Source organism: Hyperolius riggenbachi, chromosome 2 (assembly GCF_040937935.1).
Source record: "Hyperolius riggenbachi isolate aHypRig1 chromosome 2, aHypRig1.pri, whole genome shotgun sequence".
Classification (NCBI taxonomy): Eukaryota; Metazoa; Chordata; class Amphibia; order Anura; family Hyperoliidae; genus Hyperolius; species Hyperolius riggenbachi.
In genome coordinates, this window is record NC_090647.1 from 542649478 (window position 1) to 542672828 (window position 23351).

General features: G+C 47.0%; 1 protein-coding gene across 5 annotated transcripts in view; it reads left to right on the forward strand.

The window, feature by feature from the left end:
* The window catches only part of CTPS2 (CTP synthase 2), a 300027-nt gene that overhangs the window by 18687 nt on the left and 257989 nt on the right, over positions 1-23351 (forward strand). For all 5 annotated transcript variants that reach the window (XM_068270769.1, XM_068270771.1, XM_068270768.1 and 2 more), the window contains 3 exons: positions 6488-6693; positions 14582-14752; positions 19096-19196. In XM_068270769.1, coding sequence (XP_068126870.1) covers positions 6488-6693; positions 14582-14752; positions 19096-19196 — 478 coding nt within the window. The remainder of the gene's footprint in view (positions 1-6487; positions 6694-14581; positions 14753-19095; positions 19197-23351) is intronic.

Below are 23351 nucleotides of genomic sequence, written 5' to 3' on the forward strand. Positions count from 1 at the left end.
CCAGAGAATTGTTATCTAGAAGTGTCTGGTGGCCCAATTGGAGGAGGGATGTCGAGGAGTTTGTTGTCTCTTGTACAGTATGCTCACGGAGCAAACCCTCACATATATCTCCAGTAGGTACCCTCCAACCCCTACCCATACCCTCCGAGCCCTGGACTCACATATCCATGGATTTCGTAGGGGAATTACCTTCTTCAGATGGTAATACGGTGATTTGGGTTATTGTCGATCGATTTTCTAAAATGGCTCATTTTGTGCCATTGAAAAAATTTCCTTCTGCCAAAGAACTGGCAGATCTGTTTGTGATCCACATCCTTCGCCTTCATGGGGTCCCGGAGAATATAGTGTCTGACAGGGGGGTGCAGTTTGTCTCGGAATTTTGGAAGGAATTTTGCAGAGTACTAGGAATCACGCTCTCATTTTCGTCTGGTTATCACCCTCAGACCAATGGTCAGACAGAGAGGGTGAACCAGTCACTGGAACAGTATCTCCGGTGTTATGTGGCAGACAATCAGACGGAATGGGTTCAATACTTACCATACTCCGAATTTGCCCACAACAATCTTCGGAGCTCTTCCTCAGGGTTTTCACCTTTTCAGATTGTTAATGGGAGATCTCCTAGGTTTTCCCCCCTTCCTGTCAGTTCCTCTCCTTTTCCTGCCCTGGAAACCTGGCAGGAGACGTTAAGATCTCGCTGGAGGGAAGTGAATGCCAATTTAAAGAAAACAGTTTTCCTCCAGAAACAACAGGCTGACCGAAAGCGTTCACCCGAGTGGGAGTTCTCTCCCGGGGATCTTGTCTGGATCTCCACTCGGCATATCGCTTTGCGGCAGCCATCAGCTAAACTTGGGCCTAAATTCGTAGGTCCATATCCGGTAGCTAAAAGAATCAATAAAGTATCTTATCAGATAACGTTACCCCAATCTATGCGTGGGGTAAGAACATTTCATGTGTCTTTATTGAAACCCGCGGTGCATGTGGACTCTGGTCCTCCTCCTGTTATTGTAGACGGTGAGCCTGAGTATGAGGTCGAGAGAATACTAGACTCTCGATTTGTTAGGAACTCTCTCCAGTATCTGGTTCATTGGAGAGGATACGGTCCTGAGGAGAGATCCTGGGTACCAGCACATCATTTCCATGCACAAGAACTCATACAGGAATTTCACGATTCCCATCCTGATAAACCTTCATTGGCGCGTTCGGAGACCACGCCTCAGGGGAGGGGTAATGTCAGGCATAGACTCACCCCTCCGGCGGCTGGCAGTGTGGACGCCGCTCTCGGCTCTGACGTCACCGGATCCCCGAACTTCCGGCCCGCGTCAGCTGGCAGCGCCGGCGGTCGTTCCAGCCGCATGTCCTCATCTCAGGGCAGGGCAACGCGCTCACGCACGGAGCGTCAGGCCCTTTATGCCCTAAGGAGGAGGCTGCCTTGATCCGCCCTGCTGAGGCACTCCCCGCCCCTTGCTGACCTCATCAGGGGGGTGGGGGTTCCTGGACTGACAGTCTGCATTTAAGCAGCAGACTGCCAGTTCTCCTTGTCCGCTGTAGCGATCACACTCTGTGCTAGCTCTCGGATCCACAGTATACTTATATATTGGTTACGCCAATATATAAGTACTGGAAGAAATATACCATTGTATTTACCTGTGCCTTTGATCTTTTGCCTGTTCTCGACTCTGAGTTTGTCTAATCCTTTTGTACTGTTGCCTATCTGATTACCCGTTGCCTACCTTGCTGTGCCCTCGTTCACTCTCTTGCCTACCGTCTCTGTACCTCGTATCTCTGATCTCTGTTGCCGAACCCCAGCTAGCCCTCAAGACTCTGCCTCTGCCTCCTGATTCTGTACCTCGTATTTCTGATTACCTGTTGCCGACCCCTGCTTGTCGACCATCCCCGCCAGCGGGCCCTTGCCGCTGGACAATAGTCTGTGCTCTGTGGGCCCTCGCCACAGAGCAATACGCTATTTACTGTTTGCACCAATCATTACACTCCATTTTGGGTGGACAGAGGTTAGCATATATATCGGATTATCGGTGAGACTGCAGATCATTTATAATCAGGTATATCTGTATTTCTGGCGATACTGCAGATCTCCGGAGATCAGTCACTCTCTGTCCTCACTAGTTGTTACGGAACGTGACATGGGCGTGGTTTATTTAGTTTATAGTTTTAGTTTATAGGGAATTAGAGTATTAACACAAAAACAAAAAAGTATTTGGCTTGAGGAATGCCCTATAAACAATAGGAAAGGAACACAATTATGCAATGAGTAAAAGTTCATCTTGGATCCACTTTAAATACAAAAATAGCCCCGCTAGTGCTGATTGTACTCCATGGATCAGCGTAGATTTCCATTATTATTATTCATTTATAAAGCTCCAACATATTCCGTGGCACATGATAGGAAAAAATTGTCATTCCTAATAGAAAATGGATTCTGTGCCACATGTGGTGGGCAGGGCTGTGGATTTGTACTAAAAATCATGCGACTTCTCAGTTCATGAAACCACCCACTCCAGGTACCCAAAATTGCTCCGACTCCTCGACTCTGATTCCGCAGCCCTGTTGGTGGGGATGAGGATTAATCATGTGTTTGAGGTCTCCTTCCTGCTGTAGCTGTCTCCTCTGTTCACACACAGGGGATGATTCACAAACATTTCCTCATGAGTTATTTCACCTTACTTATTGTACACCTCAGCTATTATGAAAGAAAAGTCATGAGATAAACAGGTGAGGAGAGAAAGTGTGACTTAAAACAGATTAGGAGAGATAATTAATGAGATAAAACAGATACGAGATAAAGGGAGATACAATGTGGGTTAAAGGTGGCCATACATTAGAAGATTATGGGCAGATTCGACCAAGAGACAAATGTATCTCTAATCGAATCTGGTTGGAGATACATTTGTCTCTTGGTCGAATCTGCCCATACACTCAGGGCTGCCATCAGAAATGTTGGCGCCCCTTACACATCAGGCCTGGGCCCCCCCTCCCTGGGCCCACCCACTGGTTGCTGTACCCGCCCACTAGCCACTCCACCCCCGTGTCTGTGCGCGAAGTGCGCAGTGGCAAAAAATGTGCATAGCTCCGACACTGAAGAAAGTGGCATGCACAGCGTGATGCTGCAGAAAGTGGGCGTGACCATGGCATGTTGTAGGTGGAGCCAAATACTAGCAAAATACAGGTAGTCCCCGGTTGACAAATGAGATAGGGACTTGTAGGTCCGTTATCCTTTATCCATTCTCTTTTGTCCCCCTCTTTTCTTCCTGTGCCTCTTTTGTCCCGATCTGTCTCACCTCAGTTTGTGCCTCTTTTGTGTCCCTCTGTGTGACCTCATGTTCCCGTCTCATCTCTTTTCTCCCTGTGCCTCTTTTATCCCCCTGTGTTACCTCTTGTCCCCTTCTGTCCCAGATCGTCTACCTGCCTTAGCCAGGTATAGGTGCCCCTATAGTGCTGGAACGCGGTGTGCTGGTTAGTGAGCCACAGGCCCGCAGCCAGTACATGCAGCCTTTCCAGTGCTTTTGGGGGGCCCAGGGCCCCTCACTGCAGTGTCAGTTGGTGCCCCCCTGATGGCTGCCCTGCATACACTGCTGGCCGATTCCCGTCCGATTTCAGCATGAAATCATCAGGGAATCAGCTGAGCCCGCCGCGTCCGCCCCGCCGCTTCCCCCAAAATGTATAAATGTTATGTAGTGTGTGCATTTATATATTACCTGTCCTGTAGCAGCTTCCGCACGGTGTCCGTCCATGTCGCCAGGTAACAGCCACATACAAGCTAGCGGTGCATAGCGTCTGATGTCAGACCCTATGCGCCACCGGCGTGTATGCGGAACCCGGCGAGATGGACAGAAAACGCGTGGAGGCTGACACCGGACAGGTAATGTATAAATGGACACACTACATACATTTATACATTGCAGCGGCGGGGGTTTCGTCGTCTCGCTGCTCGTTTCCAAATCGGCCGCCGTACCGCCGCGATCGACCGTGCGGCCAATTTCTGTCCCGAAATTGGTCGCTTTGTCTAATGTATGGCCACCTTAAAGCGGTTCTTAGATGAAAAACGAATTATAACAAGTAACTTGTCTGTATATCTTATCTAAAATTTAGATAGTTTACACAGCAAATCTAGTTGCAAACAGCTTCAACAGTTCATGATTATTTATTACTGTGATTCAATGAGGGCAGACATGTTCTGTTTGTCACAATACACACAAGCAAGCTGATCTGCATCTCCAGCCCTCAGCCTGTGAAAACATCACTCCCCTCTCCTCCTCCCTCCTCTCCTCTGTCTCTGAAATCTCTGGCTAGTAACCTCCTCCTCCTCCTGCCCAGACTGAGCTCCCATAAGCCCTTGCTACATGGGACTGAGTGCCAAGGCACTCTGGAGAAGCTGTGGGCAAGACTTGTTTAGTTTATAGGGTATTAGAGTATTAAAACAAAACAATCCTAAGTATTTGGATTGAGGAATGCCCTATAAACTATATGAAAGGAACACAATTATGCAACGGGTAAAAGTTTATCTCGGATCCACTTTAAAATGTACCAGAGATGAAAAAAAAAATCAAACATATCTGGGGCTTCCTCCAACACCCTTTGGCCTGATCCTTCCCTAGGCGCAGTCCTCCACCACCTGGATCTTCCATAAGGGCTTCCGGTATCTTCGGCCAGTTGGCGCATGCGCAGTGTGGCTGCGCACGCGCCCCGTCTCGCTCCCGGGGCAAGGAAAGGTCCGTGCAGTAGTATTGCGCAAGTGCAGAAAGCTGCCAGCGACGGGAGTGCGGCGATAATGGATAATGGGAGCCCTTATGGAAGATCCAGGAGGCGGAGGAAAGCGCCGAGGGAAGTATTAGGCCGGAGGGGGCTGGAAGAAGCCCCAGGTATGTATGATTTTTTTTTTCTTTTCATCTCAGGTACACTTTAAGATGGATAATAGGGGATACATTATGAGTTAAGACAAGTAAGGAGGATTAATTCAAAGGAAAGGTTGTGAGTCAACCCCGAAGTCTACTAACTCAATAGCAGCTGGTTTTATTCTTAGGCCTGGTACACACCCTGCAATTTCCACTTCAAAGTCTATTTTAGAGAGTGATCAGATCAATCTTATATCTGACATTGATCAGACATAGAAGGCAGCTAGCCGGGGCTGGATTTCTGGCTAGGCCACAAAGGCCATGGCCTAGGGCGCTAAAAAAGCAGAGGGGAGCAGGACTTGGAAAGAGATAAGAGGCCAAATGTCAAAATAAATCATCTCTCGGGCTCCGAAGCTGCCCTGCTTTGCTGCATAAACAGTCTGAATCTGAATGCATCCTTCTTACTTCCTGGTGTGCGATGAGACAGTGCTAGTGGACTTGGGCACTGGAAAGTACAAATCTGGCCCTACAGGACATACACACAGAACGATATCCAGTATTTGGATTGATATGTTCCAGCATTTCCAATCTGCCTCTGATCGAGAAAGAAATAATTTTTTCCCCAAAAGATTTTTGGATTCGGTTGCTGGCCATCAATTGGCTGTATTTTGTTTTGCCTGATCTGATCATTTTCATGATCAGGAGTAGGTTATGAAGTGAAAATTGCATGATGTTTACCAGGCCTTACAGTGTTACAGCAGTACTGAAAGTGTGGATGTTTTTAAGAACAGGCTTTTGTGTCATCACATTTGGATCTCAATGATTAACGGGAAAGTCTTCAGTATCCGGCACTGACAAGGATCGTCTAACGCCGGATGCATGTGCTTGCTGGTTGCTTGAGCAAGCGGGCGAAAAAGCACCACCCCTTCTAACCTTCCTCCGTGTATGGCTCTCGGCATGTCACCTGACCCTCGTCAGGTCACGTGACACACCGGGACCCGTGCTCAGACGCCGGAAAGCCGCTAGGAACTACAGGGAAGTTAGAAGATGGTGCTGGAGGCTCAGTGAGTATTTTATGCCCTGCAAACATCCCCCAAAGCAAAGTCCCCATTATCCCCTGAGACATGTCGGTTATTTGAGACTTCCGGTTGCCTGAATTCCTGATGATGGAGACTTTGCTGTACTTACCTTGGGAGAGGGAAGCCTCTGGCTCCTCCTCCCGCTCCAGCGCTGTGTCCTCCCGAAGCTCGCAGCCACGGTCCCATAAGAGGATGAGTGTGGCCGCTCTGCACCTGCACAATAGCATGGACCCCGGTCGGGCTTCTGCGTGGAAAGCCGAGCCTGATCGGGTCTGTACTACTGGGCAGGTGCAAGCTGTTGACAAGGGCTTTGGTTTTCCAGAGGACACAGCTCTGGAATGGGGGATGGTGGAGGAGGACAGATAAGTCTCTGGAGGCTCCAGAGGCCTCCCTCTATTGAGGTAAGTACCCATTTGGGGCATTTTTTCCCTACAGATGCTCTTTAAAAAAATAAACTATGCAATAATGGCTTTTTGTGCTAAGTATATTTTTTTATTTATTTTACTTTATTTAGTAGACTAATTTTGTGATTTTAAACTATTATGTTTTTTATCGTAGATTTTTTTCCCAGCGTTTCTACACGGTACAAAGAGAGCCAATGAAGTACATACTGGTGACGGGCGGAGTCATCTCGGGCATCGGGAAGGGCATCATCGCCAGCAGCGTTGGCACCATCCTGAAATCCTGCGGACTGAGAGTGACTGCCATCAAGATCGACCCGTACATTAATATTGACGCCGGGACCTTCTCCCCCTATGAGCATGGTAAATGAAGTGTGCTATGTGAAGGGTAGCAAGCGTTACATACCTTTGGGGGGTTGCTTTCTTTATGTGGCATCCATCTTCTACAGGAAGACTGACGGGTGGCCCAGATTGAGGCTTCCGGCAGTGTGGTGTGTCCCCGACTGCTACTATGCATGCTGGGAGATATTGGCCTCAATTCACTAAGCTTATCTCCTGTCCTTAATAATGTTTCTAGAGTTATCACCATGGAGATGAGGCATGTAGTATTCAGAAAACATTTTACCTCAGGCAAACCTAAACTTAAAGAGACTCCGTAACAAAAATTGCATCCTGTTTTTTATCATCCTACAAGTTCCAAAAGCTATTCTAATGTGTTCTGGCTTACTGCAGCACTTTCTACTATCACAGTCTCTGTAATAAATCAATGTATTTTTCCCCTGTCAGACTTGTCGGCCTGTGTCTGGAAGGCTGCCAAGTTCTTCAGTGTTGTGGTTCTGCTATGAACTCACCCTTCCAGGCCCCTCTATGCACACTGCCTGTGTATTATTTAGATTAGGGCAGCTTCTCTCTTCTCTCTTATCTTTTACAAGCTGGATAAATCATCCTCTGAGCTGGCTGGGCTTTCACATACTGAGGAATTATAGACAAGGGCAAAGCTGTTTGCAGGAAGAAACGAGCAGCCTGAAACTTCAGTGCATGAGAACTGCAGGGGGAAAGAAACACACAAATGATCTCTTGAGATTCAAAAGGAAGGCTGTATACAGCCTGCTTGTGTATGGATGTATTTTCTATGTGTGGACATACTGTACATCAACCTACTTCCTGATTTGTTGGCCATTTTGTTTGTTTATAAACAAACTTTTTAAAACTGTTTTTAACCACTTTTAATGCGTCGAGGAGCAGCGAAATTGTGTCAGAGGGTAATAGGAGAGGTCCCCTAACGCACTGGTATGTTTACTTTTGTGCGATTTTAACAATACAGATTCTCTTTAACTCTTCTGTCTTTAAGTTAAGGTGAGATCTCTAATGTTCACTCTTCAATCCTTAAAATAACTCCAGAATTCTAAAAATAACTACAAAGGAGGTAACTTAAAGAGAACCAGAGATAAAGAATTAAAAGTTAGTTATACATACCTGGGGCTTTCCGCAGCTCCAGAAACCCTGATCGCTCCCACGCCGTGGTCCTCAGCCTTCCCCGTTCGCCGCACCGGCTCCCGTGACTTCAGCCGACTGGCCAGTCAAGGCGTAGCTGAAGTGCGCTCCTTGCGTACCTCTCCAGCGGCTGCTGGAGAGATACGCAAGGAGCGCACTTCACTTGCGTAGGCTGGCCACGCCCCCTGGAAGTCCGTGAGCCGGTGCGGCGAACGGGGAAGGCTGAAGACCGCGGCGTGGGAGCGATCAGGGTTTCTGGACCTGCGGGAAGCCCCAGGTATGTATAACTAAGTTTTAATTCTTTATCTCTGGTTCTCTTTAAAGAGGAACTCCAGTGAAAATCTATATATATAAAATCGGATGTATGTATGTATGTATGTATGTGTGTATGTGCCGCGATCACGCGAAAACGGCTTGACCGATTTGAACGAAACTTGGTATACAGATCCCTTACTACCTGGGATGATATGTTCTGGGGGTCTCGCGGCCCCCCTGCACACCTGGGCGGAGCTACAAACAGCAAATCAGATTCCACCCATTCAAGTCAATGGAAAAAATGTAAAAGGCTGCCATTCTCACAGTAATCAAGCCAGAGTCCACACACATGGCACAGTTGGTCACTTGGTGACCGAGGTTACAAATCCAGGAAAAGTGGGTGGAGCATAAAACAGCCAATCAAATTTCAGCCATTCATTTGAAATGGGAAAATGTAAACTGCAGCCATTCTTAGACTGTTAATCGCAGGGTTCTCAAACTTGGCACACTTGGTCACTGGGTGAATGTGATTAAGATTCAAGAAAATGGGTGGAGCCTACAAAAGCCAATCAAAATTCACCTGGTGATTTTCAAGGGGAATATTTAAACTGCTGCTATTCTTACACTTTTAATGGTAGAGGCTTCAAACTTGCTACAGTCGGTCATTGGGTGACTGGGGTCCACATTCACTAAAGGGGTGGGGCCATATTCAGCCAATCAGATTTCCTTGGTGGATAAACTGCTTCCATTCACACATTTTTGATGCCAGGAACCTGAAAGCTCACAAACTTGGTCATTGAGTGACTATGCGTCAAGGTTACAAAAAGTGGGCGGAGCCAAAACAACTTTTACTGGGAAAATATAAACTGCAACCATTCTTACACCGTTAATGGCAGAGTTCTCAAACTTTGCACAGTTGGTCACTGGGTGACTGAGATTGAGATTTTGGAAGGTGGGTGGAGCCTACAACAGCCAATAAAAATTCACCTTTTGATTTTCAAAGGGAATATTTAATCTGCTACCATTCTCTTATACTGGTAAAAGCAGATGCCTCAAGCCTGGTACAGTTGGTCACTGGGTGACTGGGGTCCAAATTCAGGAAGGGGGCGGAGCCACAAACAGCCAGATGTGTTTATTTTTCAATGGGAATATACAAAGTATTGATACCAAGGACCCCAAAGCTGATAAACTTGATAACCGAGTGACTGTATGTCAAGGTTAGAAAAAGTGGGCGGTGCCAACAACTTCATTTTTTACATTGCAGGGTTCCCAAACTTTACACAGTTGGCCACTGGGTGACTGGGATGAATATTCAGAAATGTGGGTGGAGCCTACAACCGCCAATCAAAATGTACCTATTGATTTTCAAGGGGAATATTCACATTGCTACCATTCTTACACTGTTAGTGGCAGAGGCCTCAAACCTGATACAGTCAGTCATTGGGTGACTGTAGTCCAAATTCACTAAAGGGGTGGAGCCACAAACAGCCAATCACATTTGTTAGATTGATTTCAGCCATTCTGCTATTGGCAGGGTTCTCAAACGTGACACAGTTGGCCACTGGGTGACTGGGACTATTATTCAGAAAAGTGGGTGGAGCCTACAGCAGCCAATCAAAATTCACCTTTTGATTTTCAAGGGGAATATTTACATTGCTGCCATTCATGCACTCTTAATGGCAGAGGCCTAACATCTGCTACAGTCAGCAGGGGAAAATCCAGGATTTCCAGGGGGGGGGTTTCCTGATAGCGGCGTGTGGGCGTGGCCAAAACATGGTGTGGGTGGAGCCAAATACGAGCAGTTTCTAAGCTAAATTGCACTCCCCCCAGTATAGATTAGATAGGTATATGTCCCCCAGTATAGGTTAGATAGGTATATGCCCCAGTATAGGTTAGATAGGTATATGCCCCCAGTATAGCTTAGATAGGTATATGCCCCAGTATAGATTAGATAGGTATATGTTCCCAGTATACATTAGATAGGTCTATGTCCCCAGTATAGATTAGATAGGTCTATGTCCCCAGTATAGATTAGATAGGTCTATGTCCCCAGTATAGATTAGATAGGTCTATGTCCCCCAGTATAGCTTAGCTAGGAATATGGCCCCAGTATAGGTTAGATAGGTATATGCCCTCAGTATAGGTTAGATAGGTATATGCCCTCAGTATATCTTACATAGGTATATGCCCCAGTATAGCTTAGATAGGTATATGCCCCCGTATAGATTAGATAGGTATATGCCCCCAGGTCTCCTATGTTAGAGGCAGAGTCCTCAACCAGTACTCTATCCAGCCACTGTATAGAGCTTCCTCCCCCCCCCCCCAGATACTGGGATAATGACTTGCTGAATGTGTGATAAAATGCTAAAAGCTTTAAGCCTGAAGGATCAGAGACAGGGTCAGTAAGCGTAAGGGAATGTATGTACAGTATGTGTTTGACATACATACATTCTGTGATTCCATTCCTGACTGTCTGACCCCTGTCCCCGCAGGCTTCTTCCAGCATTTAGCATTTAATCACACAAGTACAAGTACAGTATGTTAGGGACCATGAGACCCTCTCAGCTAGTGATTCCACCCCCCCCCCTCCCCCCAACAACAGTAATGCTCTAAGTAACAGTAATCCCCTAACTTCCCCCCCAGTAACACTCCTGCCCCCACCATAAACACAAAGTGAGTCAGTGCAAATATCTTAACTCCTTACCAGCAGTGAAGGAGTTAATGAAGAAAGCTGAGCTGAAGAGAGGTGAATGAATCTCTGGAGTTATAAGAAGAGGAAACGACACAACAGAGCGGCTCACAGGAATGCCTGGCATGTGAGCAGAGTATCTGTCCCCTTCTGGCTGGCTGCTTCATACACTGTATTCAAGCCACCCCGCTAGGCAGCATGTGACAGCTACTCCATGCTACGGCAATGAGAGAAGAGGCAGCATCTGTATAGGGGGGCGGAAGAGGAAAGAGAGACACTCGGGGAGACATGGGAGTCGGCTCTCAACCAATCAGGCACCTGTATTCTCGTGCCAGTCCGATCATCAACACTCCAAGCCCCAGCGTGATCTATTCCAGCCAGGCCTGACTCAAACTTCCCGGGGCTCCTGTGACCTCATTCCTGCACATGTAAGCTGCGTGCAGCACGTAATGACGTGCGCTGGCACCGCACTCTCGGCAGACTCTCAGGCAGAGAGAGGAGATAACAAAACAATACCCCCACCAAGCTACGCCCCTGGCTCGGGGGAGGGTTCCAGACACCCGGAACAACCCCTTCCGTGTGCCACTGGTCAGTCACTGGGAGACTGGGGTTTAAATTCTGAAGGGAGCGGGCCAAAAACAGCCAATCAGATTTGTTTAATTTCGATGGTAAAATGCAACTTATTGATGCCAAAGACCCCAAAGCTCATAAACTTGGTCATTAAGTGACTGTATGTCAAGATTAGAAATAGTGGGCAAAAACAACTAACTTTTTACATGGGGAAATGTAAACTGCAGCTTTCCTCACTGAGGAGCTACACCTGCTATTGCTGGAATTCTGTTTTGTCCCCACGTTTATTGCCTGATGAAGCGGGCTCGGCCTGCGCAACGCGTTGCACTTTTGGGGTACCATATAATAAATGTGATTGCTACTTTTCAGACAGTCTTTCGTGTTTGCTTTATGGAGGTAAGTCCACCACTTCCTCCTAGCAAATTTTATCCACTTTTATTCTGATGGTGCCTCTGTTCTCCTACTGCAGCTTTTCTTACACTGTTAATGGCAGGGTTCTCAAACTTCACACAGTTGGTCACTGGGTGACTAGGATTAATATTCGGAAAAGTAGGTGGCGCCTACAAGAGCCAATCAAAATTCACCTATTGATTTTCAAGGGGAATATTGAAACTGCAGCCATTCTCACACTGTTAATGGCAGAGGCCTCAAACCTGCTACAGTCGGTCGTTAAGTGTTTGGGGTTCAAATTCAGTAAAGGGGCGGAGCCAAAAACAGCCACATTTCTTTGCTGGATAAACTGCTTCCATTAGCACAATTTTGATGCCAGGAACCCAAAAGCTCACAAACTTGATCATTGAGTAGTAAATATTCAGAAAAGTGGGTGGAGCCTAAAAATGCCAATCAAAAATCGCATGTCACTTTTCAAGGAAAATATTAAAATTGCTGCCATTCTTGCACTAATGGCACAAGCCTCAAACCTGGTACAGTTGGTCATTGGGTCACCGGGGTTCAAATTCAGAAAAGGGGACAGAGCCACAAACAGTGAATCAGATTTGTTTCATTTCATGGGAAAATACAAATTATTGATGCCAAGGACCCCAAAACTCACAAACTTGGGCATTGATTAGTGACTTTGTGTCCAGGTTACAAAAAGTGGGCAGAACCAAAAACAAATTTCACTGGGAAAGTGTAAACTGCAGCCCTTCTTACACTGTTTATTTCAGGGTTCCCAATCTTTGCCCAGATGGTCACTGAGTGACTGAGATTAATATTCAGGGAAGTGGGTGGAGCCTATAATGGCCAATCAAAATTCACCTGTTGATTTTCAAGTGGAATACTTAAATTGCTGCCATTTTTACACTGTTAATAGCAGATGCCTCAAACCTGCTACAGTTGGTCATTGGGTGACTGGGGTTCAAATGCTGGAGAGGGATGGAGCCACAAACAGCCTATCTGATTTGTTTAATTTCTATGGGAATATACAAATTATTGATGCCAAGGACCCCAAAGCTCACAAACTTGGTCATTGAGTGTTTGTGTGTTAGGGTTAGAAAGTGGGCGGAGCCAACACCAGTCAAATACATACCCGGGCAATGCCGGGTCATCAGTGGGTGGAGACATATACAAATTGCACTGGGAACATGTAAACTGCAGCCATTCTGTTAATGGCAGGGTTTTTAAACTTTGCACAGTTGGTCACTGGGTAAATGGGATTAATATTCAGAAAAGTGGGTGGAGCCTACAAAAGTGAATCAAACTTCACATGTTGCTTTTCAAGGAGAATATTAAAATTGCTGCCATTCTTGAACTGTTAATGGCACAGGCCTCAAACCTGGTACAGTCGGTCATTGGGTCACTGAGGTTCAAATTCAGAAAAAGGGACAGAGCCACAAACAGTGAATCAGATTTGTTTCATTTCATGGGAAAATACAAATTATTGATGCCAAGGACCCCAAAACTCACAAACTTGGGCATTGATTAGTGACTTTGTGTCCAGGTTACAAAAAGTGGGCAGAACCAAAAACAAATTTCACTGGGAAAGTGTAAACTGCAGCCCTTCTCAGGGCCCGTTTCCACTATTGCGAATCTGCATGCGTTTCCTGCATGCAGATTTGCACAGCCAATACAAGTGGATGGGCCTGTTTCCACTTGTCAGTTTTCCTGAGCGTTTTTCTGTGCAGGATTTTTCTGCACGGCAGAGCCCTCAGAATTCGCCTGCGTGTGGAATGCATGCGAATCGCCTTTAATGTATTTAATAGGGAAATCGCCTGCGGCTTTGGTATGCAAATTTTCATGCGAATTCGCATGGAAATCAATGGAAAAGCACACCGGCACTGCCATGGTTAAATTCGCATACAGCGTCATCCATGCGAATTTTCATGCAAATTCGCACGAAAATTCGCAAACAATCGCATGCGAAATTCGCATCCGCATGCGAATTTTTACCGCGGCGATTCGCACCGCAAAAGTGGAAACGGGCCCTTACACTGTTTATGTCAGGGTTCACAATCTTTGCCCAGATGGTCACTGAGTGACTGAGATTAATATTCAGGGAAGTGGGTGGAGCCTATAATGGCCAATCAAAATTCACCTGTTGATTTTCAAGTGGAATATTTAAATTGCTGCCATTTTTACACTGTTAATAGCAGATGCCTCAAACCTGCTACAGTTGGTCATTGGGTGACTGGGGTTCAAATGCTGGAGAGGGGTGGAGCCACAAACAGCCAATCAGATTTGTTTCATTTCAATTCAGATTATTGATACCAAAGACCGCAAAGCTCACAAACTTGGTCAGTGAGTAATTGTGTGTTAGGGTTAGAAAAAGTAGGCGGAGCCAACACCAGCCAAATACATACATGGGCAACGCCGGGCAATCAGCTAGTAGTGTAATAAAAAAGTGCTTTATTTGTACAATAATTATGTATAAATGATTTAGTCAGTGTTTGCTCATTGCAAAATCTTTCCTCTCCCCGATCTACATTCTGACATGTATTACATGGTGACATTGTTACTGTGGGCAGGTTATGTAGCTGCTGCTAGCTGTTTTGGCCGTTGGAGACAGCTGTAAACAGCTATTTCCTGTCTGTGAACCTTGTTACATTGTGGCAAACTGTCAAAAGTACCGCGGTCCTCAGAGCTTCTTGTGGGGGGGGGTTTCACCACAATATCAGTCATACAGCGCCCCCTGATGGTCTGTTTGTGAAAAGCAATAGATTTCTCATGTAAAAGGGGTGTCATGCCCTGTGCTGTGATGCTGTTTTTCTTTTCTATGTATGTATTTTCCCTCTTTTTGGTTCGCAGGCGAGGTCTTTGTGCTGGATGATGGAGGAGAGGTGGATTTGGATTTGGGGAACTACGAGAGGTTCTTGGATATCAATCTCTTCCGGGACAACAACATCACTACAGGGAAGATTTACCAACACGTGATCAATAAAGAGCGAAGAGGAGATTACCTGGGGAAAACCGTGCAAGGTAACTGTCCAAGCTGCGAGCCGTAACAAGCTCTCTGCTACAGCTCACAAGAGGGTGCTGTATATAGGAAAGGTTTCTGGATCCTGACTGGATGTTGGGTACACGAGAGGGATGCTGGGTACGTATGTATGTACGCATCGCCGGTGAGTTGAGCGCCGGAAGAGCCGAATGATGGCAAACGCTGCTGCCGCAAAACTCCCCGGCAGCGTTAAATAATATTTCCCCTCCGGGTTGTCGCAACTCGGAGGGAGATGTAATTAGGGGTCCGTCAGCCGCCAGAGCCCTGAATTACCCATACACGCCACCTGCTTCGTGCTGAGTACAGATTAAAGGGAAACTGAAGTAAGAGGTATACGGAGGCTGGCATATTTATTTCCTTTTAATCAATACCAGTTGCCTGGCAGCCCTGCTGGCCTATTTCTCTGCAGTAGTATCTGAATAACGCCAGAAACAAGCATACAGCTAGTCTTGTCAGATCTGACTTTAAAGTCTGAAACACCTGATCTGCTGCATGCTTGTTCAGGGGCTATGGCTAATAGTATTAGAGGCAGAGGATCAGCAGGGCTGCCAGGCAACTGGTACTGCTTAAAAGGAAACAAAACATGGCAGCCTCCATATACCTCTCTCTTCAGTTGTCCTTTAAAGTGATGGTCTGAGGTGATTAAAAAACAAAAATCTACTTACCCGGGGCTTCCTCCAGCCCCTGGCATCCATCCTGTGCCCTCACCGCAGCTCCGCTCATTGTCGGCGGCCGGGGTCCTCTCCAGTACAAAATGCCTACTGCACTTCAGCATGCAGCTCACGGAGTCGCACTGACGTTCTCCAGACGGTAGCGCGCAGGCTCAGTAGTTCTGCACAGTACAGTCCGGATGAGGTCAGTGCGACTCAGTTAGCCTCACGCTGGAGCACAGTAGATCTGCACCGGAGGGGACCGGGAGCCACCGGAGCTGCGGCACAGGACAGCTGCAAGGGCTTGGAGGAAGCCCGAGGTGAGTGGATTTTTGTTTTTTAATCACCTCGGACCATTACTTTAAGTGCTTCTGGATTCAGAAATGTGTGTCTCAGGTATAACTTTAGTGTAGAATACATACGGTAAGAGGGGTGCTACATACATATACAGTAAGAGGAAGGCTGGACTCGGGCTGCAGGATAGGAGGAGCGGTTGATGGGTGCAGAAGATGTGAAGCATGCATAATTAATCCTGGAGGCACAAGATGGTTGCATGTACATAATGAGGGTGTGTGGGCCTTCCCTGCGCACAGCAATTAACATAACTAGTGCAGGGGGAGCACCAGCTGTTAACCCATTAGCGCCATGTGTTACTACCATAGCAACTACCATAGCAACGCATGCGTTATCCTGGTGATGCGCTTTGTGCTATAGGGTTAGCGTCTTGTGCTCCCCGTGTGCTGGTAACAGTAGAATCGCTTTGCGCTCCCTGCACATCAGGCCCTTTGATACTTAAGGGTTGCAGGGTTGTTGGCTACAGAAGAGCTTCTGTGTACATAAATGGGATGCTGGATAAGTGGAAAAAAAATTATATAAAATGTAAAAGTTATAGAATACAGATAAAGGGTTACAGGATTCATATACAAGTTTACAGGATACAGATGAAGGGTCACATGATGCAGGGTCATGTGATGCAGATGAAAGATCACATGATATAGATGATGGTCACATGAAACAGATGAGGGGTTACATGATACAGATGAAGAGTTACAGAAAAGCAGTTCTTTAACAACAATGCTGCTATTTTATATGGAAGACCAGATCATTGGATATAATGGAAGCCGTTATGCTGAGCTGAGCCGTAATGTTTATAAAGCTGGATTGCTGTAGCATTAACAATGACTCAGCTCATTTCAATAAAAAATCTCTTATAAAAAAAAAAAACAATGACTCAGCTCAGGTCGTTTGAGATGGGTGTGCCCAGAAGGCGGACGCAGGGTATCCTTTCGACTATCTTGACGGCATGGAAGTCCAAAGGGTACCCTGCGTCTGCCTCCTGGGCACAACCATCTCAAGCGACCTGAGCTGGAACGCCAACAATGCCTCCACCAAGCAGGGAACCCCAGCAGAGACTATTCTTCCTTCGCCAACTGAAGATGTTTGGTATGGCCCAAGAGCTTCTGATGAGTTTCTTCTCCTCCACAATTGAATCTGTCCCCTGTTCCTACATCCTGGTCTGGTACGCCGGCTCCTCCACTAGCGACAGACACAAACTACAGAGGGTCATCAGATAAGCAGAGAGGAACTTTGGGAAACCTCTTCCCCCTCTGGACCACCTCTACAACTCCAGACAGACTCACCCAGGCCACCACTTTCTCAGTCCCATCAGGACGGAGGTTTCAGGCCATTCCCACCAGAACCGCAAGGCATAGGCACAGTTTTTTTTCCCCTCAGCTGTCAACCTCCTGAACTCTCGTCACGCCCTCCCAACTCCCAGTAGGGAAGCCCAGCAGAGACTACTCTTCCTTTGCCAACTAAAGATGTTTGGTATGACCCAAGAGCTTCTGATGAGTTTCTGCTCCTCCACAATTGAATCTGTCCTCTGTTCCTCCATCCTGGTCTGGTACGCAGGCTCCTCCACTAGCGACAGACACAAACTACAGAGGGTCATCAGATCAGCAGAGAGGATCTTTGGGAAACCTCTTCCCCCCTCTGGACCTCCTCTACAACTCCAGACAGACTCACACCCAGGCCAGTGTTATAATTTAAGTAGGCCTCAGTTATTTGGACTGAGTTAGTCAAAAAGGCTTGGAGTGCAGATCGGCCCTTTAAGGGGATTTTCTCTGAGAGAGAAAATCTGCAGTTCTGTCAGCAGAACTAGAACATACCAAGAAGCTGTTCTAGTACAAGGCCGCAGGTCTCCCTGACCTGGGCATGTACCGCCACTAGAACAATAAACATCAGCCATGTTTTGTAAATATTTACATTCCTGTATGTATGTCAAATGCCTCATTGATTATTAATCAAGTAGGTGTGTATGATGACACCACGAGTGGGTCCACCAATAGTCTGATTTAGGGGGTGGCGAAGATGATGTCATATTTAACTCTTTCCTAGTCGGTATTAAAGGCTGAGGGAGCTATGGGAGCTCATTCTGCTCTTTACTTTCGCACTAGCTCGCAAGGCTGACTGGGACCTCTAAGCATGTTCTTCCTTTCTGTAATCTGATATCATGTATGCTGTACATAGGTAGTTTAGTGTAACGTAGTTAGGAAGAAGGTACCTGATTGACTTCAGCAGGGAGTCTAATCAAGAGCTTGTAACGCAACATGAAGATTGGCATGGCTAGGATATGAGGAATGTATCTATCTGTATTTCTGTTTCCTGAATAAACTACGTAAACATTAAAGAAGCCTGAGAAAAGTCTATCTCCTGCTTGCTGTGTGGAGAGTCAAGTGATCTCACAGTCTGTGAGACACAACTGTAAGAAGTTACTGGTGTCGAAGCAAGGTGATATAGAACAGTTTATAACAGCCAGCACTTTCTCAGTCCCATCAAGACAGAGGTTTCAGGCCATTCCCACCAGAACCGCAAGGCATAGGCACAGTTTTTTCCCCTCAGCTGTCAACCTCCTGAACTCTCGTCACGCCCTCCCAACCCCCAGTGCCACCTTTCTCCTCCCTTAGGTTTTTCGCTAGAACTGACTAATTACACTGCTGCATATTTGTATATATCACGTTACATTTTGTGTTACTCTGCTATGTGTGTAAATTGTGTTTGCTCTGCTGAGTCTATGTATGTCTTATCTTACACTAGAGCCCTGTACACGCCAAGTCCAATTCCGGGCAAGACCCAGTCGTGCTTGGCGAATAAAAATGATTCTGATTCTGATTGTACTCTGTGTGCGCTGTGTAATCTATGCATGATAAGTTCATGCTTCCTGATCCATTGCTCTGAGCTTGTTATTTCTCAGGTAGTTGTATTTTAGGGCTGGACAGGACCATGTTGGCCACATATTGAATGTCCCCCGTGGCGTGCTTTAGGTGCCTTGTCACGGGTGACCGTTCTGCTCTGGCAGCACGCGACGCCTGCAGCTGCTCTGGCACAGCACGACGCCTGCACTCGCACAGGCATGATGGTTTATGTACCCTTTTCTAAAGACTGGCTTCATTTAACGCACCAGTGATGATGTCAAGTGTTCCTGATGATTCTAAGAGCTGAGCATTGTTTCTAACCCAATCTCGATTATCTGTAGATCAGTTATGCATGCCACACACGTGTTCCGGTTCATGCAGCTGTCTTGCGCTGTCTCCCTGTACATTCTGCTGTTGCTGTATCCAGACTCATGGTAAAGTCTGACTGGTGACTGATGCCCGGCTGTTGTGTCTCTGCAGTGGTCCCGCATATCACGGATGCCATCCAGGAATGGGTGATGAATCAGGCCAAAGTTCCTGTGGACAAAGACCGGCAGGAGCCACAGATTTGTGTTATCGAGGCAAGTGCAGACTGTACACATCTCACCCCATCTTTCACTGACTTACTTAAAGAGAACCTGTAACAAAAAAAAGTTCCCCTGGGGGGTACTCACCTCGGAAGGGGGAAGCCTCAGGGTCCCAATGAGGCGTCCCCCTCCCCTGTAGCTGCGGGGAATCCAGTGCTGGCTCCTTAGAGGTGTCACGGAATCCTCCCTCGACAAGCCTGACAAGCGCTGATAATCGCTGATATATTTACCTTCCCTGTCTCCAGCAGAAGCGCTGTTGCGGCTCTCTGCAGGGAGATAGGCGAAAATAGCCGATCTCTGTCAGGTCCGCTTTACTGCGCAGGCGCAGGAGACTTGCACCTGCACAGTAGAGCGGGCCGACATCGTTTGGCTATTACCGCTTATCTCTGAGCGGAGAGCCAATGCTGCGCCTGCGCTGGAGCCGGGAAGGTAAATATTTACATCCCCGCTGTTTGGGGAGCTTTATCGCCACCACCGTGGGACACAGGAGGACGGGGGAAGCCTCAATAGGATCCGGAGGCTTCCCCCACCCAAGGCGAGTGCCCCCCAGGGGAGGTTTTTTTTGTTACAAGTTTTTTTTTAAAGAGAAGCTGTAGTGAAAAATAACAAAATTAATATATTTGCTTATTTTTTTATTTTATTAAAATATTTATAAATAATTTAAAGGGACCCTGAGCACGAACACGTCAAATACAGCGTAGGAGATTTGGGTGCAGCCGGCACCACCATAGACCGTAATACAGGGGTCTCAAACTCGCGGCCCACGGGCCATTTGCGGCCCTCGGTACAATATTTTGTGGCCCTCGCCGGCAAAAGCTTCCTTATAGTTCGCTTCAGTGCTCCCAAGTAATCCACCTCATCCCGCCGCTAAACGAGGGCTGCAGAGCCCCCAAATTGCCTGGGGGGCAATCCGCTGGCTTTTCCTGGAAGGGGCAGAGCTTTCAGCTTCAGCTCTGCCCCTCCTGACGTCAATCGCTGCACGGATCGCCACCTCTCCCCGCCCCTTTCTGTGAAGGAAGAGTGAGAGGGGCGGGCAGAGGCGGCGATTTGCCACGATTGACGTCAGAAGGGGCAGAGCTGAAGCTGAAAGCTCTGCCCCTTCCAAGAAATGCCGGCGGTTTGCCCCCCGGCCGACTTGGGGGCTCTGCGGTCCTCGTTTTGCGGCGGGGACACAGCGGATTACTTGTAATGGGAGCACTGAAGCAAACTATAAGGTAAAATAGGCAAAATAGTTTGCTTCAGTGTGAATTTGATTTTGAAATAAAAAACAATGCAAGGGACTGTTTGGGGGGGGAGGGGGTGCTGTTGCGGGAGCTGCTGATTGTGAAATCCCTTATGCGGCCCAGCCTCATCCTGACTTTGCCTCCAGCGGCCCCCGGGTGAATTGAGACCCCTGCCGTAATAGGAATTACGGTTATAACGGCGCACAGTGAGTTACTTCGCTGCTGTCAGAAGGTGGAGCTGAAGTTTCTTTTAAAACACTGTAATTTATCCGCCAGCAGTAGCTGGAAGCCAAATTACATCATTCCCCACCATCCACGTGGACCTGGAGGGGGAATAGTAATTAACACCGTCGGGACTTGTGCAGGAGCAGGATCAGCCATATAACCGCTGGATCCTGCGCCCAAGTCTCCCGGTGGTGAAATGAAATGTGGACTTACCTGGGGCTTCCTCCAGCCCCCCGTATTCTGTGAGGTACCCTGACATCTTCTTCCCTTCCCTTGGTCCCGTTGGCGGCTCTGGTAGTTCGGCGACTTCGGCCCGCCCCCCGCGCAAGTCACCATAAGCGTCCGCATGCGCTGTTTAGTCTTTAGAGAACCACGCATGCACAGGAAACTTACGGCGACCTACGGGATGATGTGCGGATGCGGGCCGAAGTCGCTGGTCTACCGGAGCCGCTAGCGAGACCACTGAAAGGAAGAAGAGGATGCCGGGGTACCGTGCAGGATGTCCGGGGGAGGGGGGGGGGGGAAGCCCCAGGGAAGCCTCAGGGAAGTCCAGATTTCATTTTTATGGCACTGCTCAGGGACCCTTTTATCAATGTTTGCCCATTTTAAAATCTTCCTTTGAATCTTCCTTGAAAAAAATCTTTTCCTTAAATTTTTCATAGGCGGTGACATGTTTAGTTCTGCTAAATCATCTAACATCCTCTCAAGACCCTATTTGGATGTCTTGTTTCTATTAAAGTGTACCAGAGCTCAAGATACGAAAAAGATTTATAGGTACCTGGGGCTTCCTCCAGCCACATCTGCACGGATCGCTCCCACGCCGCTGTCCTCCGCTGTCTGCAGCTCCGGTACTGGGTCCCGTCACTTACGTCAGTCGGCTCCAGTCTGACGCAAGAAAAGTGCCCCTCTACATATCTCTCCAGCAGCTGCTGGAGAGATACGCATAGAGCGCACTTCTCCTGCGTAGACTGCCTCCAACTGACGGCAGTGCGGGGACCCGGTACCGAAGCTGCGGGCAGCGGAGGACAGCGGCGTGGGAGCGATCCGTGCGGATGGGGCTGGAGGAAGCCCCAGGTACCTATAAATCGTTTTCTTGTCCTTAGCTCTAGTTTCCTTTAAGGCATTGTAATGACGTAATTAAGTTTGGGAAAAAATCCATGTATTACCTCTTGATGTTGCATGTATATAATATAGCTGTGTGCTTTAAAGGGAATCTGAAGTGAAAATAAACTTATGACATAGGGGCTTTTATGTGTAGTAGAGCTAAGAAATAGAACATTGGTAGCAAAAATACAGTGGGATGTGAAAGTTTGGGCAACCTTGTTAATCGTCATGATTTATATTTACCTGTATAAATCGTTGGTTGTTACGATAAAAAATGCCAGTTAAATATATCATATAGGAGACACACACAGTGATATTTGAGAAGTGAAATGAAGTTTATTGGATTTACAGAAAGTGTGCAATAATTGTTTAAATAAAATTAGGCAGATGCATAAATGTGGGCACTGTTGTCATTTTATTGATTTCAAAACCTTTAGAACTAATTTTTGGAACTCAAATTAGCTTGGTAAGCTCAGTGACCCCCTGGCCTACATACACAGGTGAATCCAGTTATAAGAAAGAGTATTTAAGGGGGTCAATTGTAAGTTTTCCTCCTCTTTTAATTTTCTCTGAAGAGTAGCAACATGGGGGGGGGGGGGGGGGGTGATTGTTCACCATCATAGTTTAGGGGAAGGATACAGAAAGCTGTCTCAGAGATTTTAACTGTCTGTTTCCACAGTTAGGAACATGTTGAGAAAATGGGAGACCACAGGCTTAGCTCAAGTTAAGGCTCAAAGTGGCAGATCGAGAAAAATCTCGGATAAACAGAAGCGACAAATGGTGAGAATAGTCAGAGTCAACCCACAGACCAGCACCAAAGAACTAAAACATCATCTTGCTGCAGATGGAGTCACTGTGCATCGTTCAACCATTCGGCGCACTTTACACAAGGAGATGCTGTATGCGAGAGAGATGCAGAGAAAGCCTTTTCTCCGCCCACAGCACAAACAGAGCCGCTTGAGGTATGCTAAAGCACATTTGGACAAGCCAGCTTCATTTTGGAATAAGGTGCTGTGGACTGATGAAACTAAAATTCCGTTATTTGGGCATAACAAGGGGTGTTTGTTATACATGGAGGAAAAACAACACAGCATTCCAAGAAATGCTACCTACAGTAAAATATGGTGGTGGTTCCATCATGCTGTGGGGCTGTATGGCCAGTGGCGGGACTGGGAATCTTGTTAAAGTTGAGGGACACATGGATTCCACTCAGTATCAGCAGATTCTGGGGACCAATGTCCAGAAATCAGTGACAAAGCTGAAGCTGCGCTGGGGCTGGATCTTTCAACAAGACAATGACCCTAAACATCAAAATCCACTAAGGCATTCATGCAGAGGAACAAGTACAACGTTCTGGAATGGCCATCTCAGTCCCCAGACCTGAATATAATTAAAAATCTGTGGTGTGAGTTAAAGAGAGCCATCCATGCTCGGAAGCCATCAAACCTGATTGAACTAGAGATGTTTTGTAAAGAGGAATAGTCCAAAATACCTTCAACCTGCAAAAGGAGGATCTACTAAATATTGATTTCATTTCTTTTTTGTGGTGCCCAGATTTATGCACCTGCCTTATTTTGTTTAAACAATTATTGCGCAC